This window comes from Phoenix dactylifera, unplaced genomic scaffold (genome assembly GCF_009389715.1).
Source record: "Phoenix dactylifera cultivar Barhee BC4 unplaced genomic scaffold, palm_55x_up_171113_PBpolish2nd_filt_p 001594F, whole genome shotgun sequence".
Lineage (NCBI taxonomy): Eukaryota > Viridiplantae > Streptophyta > Magnoliopsida > Arecales > Arecaceae > Phoenix > Phoenix dactylifera.
Genome location: NW_024068899.1, coordinates 78,083 through 83,566, shown reverse-complemented (window position 1 = coordinate 83,566; position 5,484 = coordinate 78,083). Strand labels below are relative to the sequence as shown.

At 39.6% G+C, this 5,484-nt stretch overlaps 1 protein-coding gene across 1 annotated transcript; it reads left to right on the top strand.

Moving 5' to 3' along the window:
• Window positions 1-2,659: 2,659 nt before the first annotated feature.
• LOC120108859 (DNA-directed RNA polymerase I subunit 1-like) lies at window positions 2,660-5,154 on the top strand. Its single transcript, XM_039122590.1, has 3 exons — window positions 2,660-2,793; window positions 2,990-3,854; window positions 4,359-5,154. The coding sequence occupies exons 1-3, from the start codon at window positions 2,687-2,689 to the stop codon at window positions 4,890-4,892; spliced, it is 1,506 nt and encodes a 501-aa protein (XP_038978518.1). The 5' UTR covers window positions 2,660-2,686; the 3' UTR covers window positions 4,893-5,154.
• Window positions 5,155-5,484: the final 330 nt, after the last annotated feature.

Genomic DNA, 5,484 nt, shown 5'->3' with positions numbered 1-5,484 from the left:
AGAGTTTCCACTCCAGTAAAAATTGCTTTGTCATACTCTTAGTATTAGATTTGATCAAGATTTGCCAAATCAGTATCGGAGATCATATCGGTCGATGACCGATTCAGTCGAGTGTGGATGCATACCGTACCAACCTGAGGTGTACCAGAACTAGGGGAATGTAGGAGGAAGGGGGAGAGAGAGGAGAGTAAGAGAGGGGGCGAAGTCACTGGGGTCGTCTTTTGAGAGACTGAGATAGATGAGATAGAAGGGGTTAAAGCCATCGAGGTTGTCACCATCTTCGAGATTAGGAAAGAGAGAGGGTGAAGCCATCGGGATCATCGTCTTCAGGAGAGAGAGAGAGAGGGCAAAGCATGTACTTGTAATCATCATCGGAGGCGGTAAAGGAGGGCGGTGCATTGTTGAAACTCTAAACCCTAGCCAAATGCAAGAGGGAGGGGGTGATCGATTGGGAGGCGAGGCGCCTCAAGGTCAGATTGAGGGATATCAAGATAGCGAACTGCCCGAACTGCCCTAAGTTGGGCGGTTTTGCTCGTTTTGGGTTGGTTCTAAAGTGAACTTGTGTCTTGACCCAGTTTCCGCTAGGAATGGTTTGGTATGCCCCAAATTGGCGGTTCGGGTTGAGACAGCCAACCTTGGATATGATCCTTTAGGGATATTACAATGAGCCATATGATTATACAAGAATGGAGGCCAAGACTGAGAAATATCAAGTTTGATTTGCTAGCCATTGATAAGCTTTCCATCTCCATCGATCCATTGAGCAATAGTTCTCTATTGTAGGGGTAAGAAGTCTGTCAGTGGTTTAAGATGAGGGCTAAACATAATACTGGAATTTTGAAGATTTATGCATGCTCAAAACGTCTGCCGTGTTACCGAAGATATCCATTAACACGCTGCAATTCTGAGGAGTTGCCTTAGCCACCAGAAGTAGATTCATCAGCAAATAGGAGATGACAAATGGGATGGGTTGCAGTAGAAGCCTGGTAGCTTGCACTCTACCCTGCTGCACAGCTTTGTCTAATAATTTTGATAATACAGCGTTTGCCATTATGAATAAACATTGGTAACATGGTACGCCCTTGCCTACAAGTATTTGAAAGGGATTGCATCATTAAAAAGGGCAAATGTAGGAGCTTTAATGCGGTTGTAATTCCAGTCAATGCATTAGTCATAGAAACCATGAGCCTTATGTTTTGTGACGAGAAAGTCCCATCATGATCGATCATATGCCCTTTCCATATCTGCTTTCAGCAGGATCAAGCTATTCCAGGTTAAGAGTATGAGCGATTTCATGAGCAAGGTAAATGCTATCCAATATGCCCTTTTTTGCAATGGTCTTATATAGAGTCCGCATGAACTTATCGGTCTAGCGTCCAGGTTTGGAGGCATCTGATTTCTTGGGCATGAGCTAATGTAAGTATGCTTCCAATTATTTGGCAGGAAAACTTTGATGAAAGAACTGCTGAATAGATTCCATGACAGCAATTTTAATTATTCTCCTGTACTTCTGGAAGAAAATGGTTGAAACCTGTGAGGACCTGGGTTTCAAAGTGAATGTGCAGCAATAGAGGCATAGCTTTATATATTTAGTAAGACATTCTTGTTGAGAGATCCTGAGCTAACCCCTTAAATAGTAATAGTTATCTGAGAAAGTGCATGTATCTGCTAAGGTAATATCTGTTAGTAGGAGGGAACATTAGTGCTAACAAAGCTACTTCAAGAGTCCTAAGTTGATCTGGAATCAGAATGACAGTTTCAATGATTTTTGCAATACCAGTATCTGTCTAGCCAAGCTCACACTTTCTCCAACATCTAAATGACCTTCCAAACCTTAATTTCAATCAAACCTCTATTTTATCAGGCAAGTCATGAGAGCCTGTTCAAATGTAGTCACAATAACACCATGTTTATGCAATGTGAAGTTTGCGTCTACTGGAGTAATGCATATATGGTTCAGTTAAAATGTTTCCATACTTTTCTGGAACATGAGCATTGCAGGTAACATTTTAAGAGACTTGCGACTTTGTACAAATGGATTCCAAAATATTTACTATTTTAATGTAATAAAAATTAGGCTTTCTTGGAGGATGCTGATGTTCCTGTATTAAAGGTAAGAAACCCAATAAATGTTGTATATAATTCAGGAATAACTATCATAAAAAAATTTTCCTGCTTTCCTTTGCCATTTGCATTCGACATGGTTGTCACATTTTTCACGTTTCATTTATCATACTCTAGCTGGACATCCAACGCGATAATTTGTAATTTCTGGTCTTCAACCAATTAGAAGTACCTGATCGAAAGTACGGTGGTACTGTCCTGTTCTGCCACTATTTCAAACCATGGTTTTACCTTTCATAGGTTATTATTTCTTGCATTTGAAGGGGCCATGCTTGTGGCTGCACTACATTTTTTTTTAAGTCCGTACTGTATTAAAACTGAACACAAGCTATAGAAACGTGGCCAATTTGTACTCTCGGCTATATAAATATAGTTATCAGTAACCTGTGAAAATAAGTTCTTTGTGCCTGCTGGGATTTTTTACTTTCTTCATATTTCTTCCCTTTTGGCACAATATCTCGGTGATGTCTTGCATCTTTCGTGACTTAATGTACTATCCTTTTATTTTCTTTTTAATTTGGTTCTTCAGGCTCAACACTTTCATCTTGCCGGCCGAGGGGAAATGAATGTGACTCTTGGAATTCCACGCTTACAAGAAATCCTGATGACAGCATCAGTAGATATTCGTACTCCTGTTATGACATGTCCGTTGCATGATGGAAGGACCAGGTGAGTCAGAGGATTTATTCCTTGTACCTGCTAATTGGGAGCCACCTATCGATTGTGTGAATTACCTTGCTCCATGATGGTTGATATTTTCTATTTTAGTGATTGCTAAGAGTCTGTTTTTCATTTCTAGATATATCATCTCTTGGTGTCCCCAAACATTCTTTACAACTTGCAGTTATTGACTGCTTTTTTGCAGGGAGGATGCTGAACGGCTGGCTTCAAAGTTAAGGAGGGTCTGTTTGGCAGACATTGTAGAGAGTATGGAGGTCTGCAGTGTGCCATTCTGCATTCATGGGAATGAGGTGTCGACAATTTATAAGCTGAAGATGAACCTTTACCCACCTGAGCTTTACCCTCCGCATTCAAGCTTAACCTTAGAAGATTGCATGATAACCTTACGAACAGACTTTATTGGTGCTATGGAAGATGCAATAGCGAAACACTTGGACATGATATGCAAGATCAGTGACATCAGTTCTGTTACCGCAAAGAAGAAAGTAACTTGGCAGAAGGGACAGATGAAGATGAACATGGAAGCAAATCCACTCACGGGGAGGACAAGGATAATAGCAGTGGCTTTGATGGTGTTGATGATGATGATGGAATCAATGAAGATGAAGGAATGGATGCTGAAAAGAGGAAAAAACGAGCTAGTGATGAAATGGAGTATGAGGATGGTATCGAAAAAGAGAGCTCTGCCAAAGCAGATGAGCATGATGGAGAGACCCCAATCTGGATTTGAAAGTGAAATTGATCAGGTTGAGGCTGATGAGGACTATACAGTGGGAGGAGATCACAGCATGGAAGTTGAAGATCCTAGCTTGGAGGTTGAGGAGGAAATACCTGAAAGCCCATCTAAAGCTGAGCCTACTCCTACGTTGGAGGATGGCAAGAAGCAGCAGAAACTGGCGGACAGCAAGGAATCAAAATCAGAATCCAATAAGACGACGACCAAGCCAAGGAAGAAAAAGATTAATAGAACCATCTTTGTGGATGCAAAGGGTTTGAACTTTGAGGTTCACTACATTTTTAAGAAGGAGCCTCGCATTTTACTGGCTGAGGTACCGTTCTTTCTTCAATGCTTAAATTAGCTGGGAGAAACTTGATTTTGTCTTTCTTATGGTTGTTAGTAGTAGCTCAGGGCCTATGCTTGTGTGTTATTTATTCTTTTCTGAAAATCGCTCATCACTTTCTCTTCATATGGTGCGATTATTTTGGAAAGACCAGCATTCTATCAATCTGCAACAATGGAAACAATAATTTGTGAATATTATATTGGTTGTTTCTTAGTCTATAATTTGACATAGAAACTGCAGTTCTCCAATCAAACACGTGATAAGTCTGACTTGATACTGTTTTTTAGTCTGTCATCAATAATTGATGTCTCATGTATATTGATACAGGAAATGGTGTGAAAGCCTTGCTGATGCATGATGTGAGCTTAAGATAGTTTTTATATAGTGGCTTATTATTATTCATAACAAAATTAACTCTATTTTCTGTATAAAATTATTATTTATCAATCATGTTTTCATCGAACTTACGAGATCAATGCTTTCATGCAGGTTGCTCAGAAGGCTGCCAAGTCTGTCTATGTTAAGGAGTCTAAGAACATTGAATTGTGCTCGGTGACTGAGCCAAAAAAGGATGAGCCCCTCTCACTTCAGACTGCAGGAGTGAACTTCCAAGCATTTTGGGACTTGGAAGATCACTTGGATATTAATAAAATAACCTCAAATGATATACATGCAATGCTAAACACATATGGTGTAGAAGCAGCCAGAGCTACCATTATAAAAGAGGTGAAGGGTGTGTTTGATGCATATGGCATACGCGTAAATATCCGTCACCTGATGCTGATTGCAGACTTCATGACCTTCCATGGTGGGTATCGGCCGATGAACAGGATCGGGATGACCGATTTCAACACCTCACCTTTTGGCAAGATGACTTTCGAGACAGCAACCAAGTTCATTGTTGGATCCGCTTTCCATGGGGAGGTGGATACCTTAGATGCCCCTTCAGCTAGTGTCTGCCTTGGCCAGCCAGTGAAGATGGGGACCGGATGTTTTGACTTGATGCAAAATCTGCAGCTCTGATGAATGAATAGATGGATATGGTTTTGCATTTATGTATTATTTCATAGATGTATATCGCATTCATGTCTTTATTTATAATTTTTTTTGGTAACTTATTCATTTTCTTGTATGGTGCATCTATCTCTGTTACATTGCTTAATCATAGCTTATTTCTAAGAGTGAAAAAGGATGTACTGTATGGGTATTCAAGCTAATTGTATATTTTGTTTGTAGAAATACAGGTCGTACACTAATTAAATGATCTATCAAGTTCTTTCTTTAATGTGCTACTGAATTAAAAATGCAAGACTCTCGAGTAATGAGAGGATGACCTGTCTAGTTGAAATACATACTTGTTCTAAATCAGAGTACTTATTTGTAGTTTCTCTTCATTGTCTCCAGTTAATGACTGTTGATCCATTTTGTTCGAGTTCAACAAAGCTACAGTTAATGATGATGAGATGTATATTATTGTTAAATTACCCATGTGAATGAATGATGCTCCATGTATAGAACATTGTCCTTTTTCTCCTGGAAGTTTGGTTCTCTAGTTTTCTTTTTCAATTTCTGAGTTTCAGGGTAGAATTAGCTGACAGATTGAGATATCAGCAAT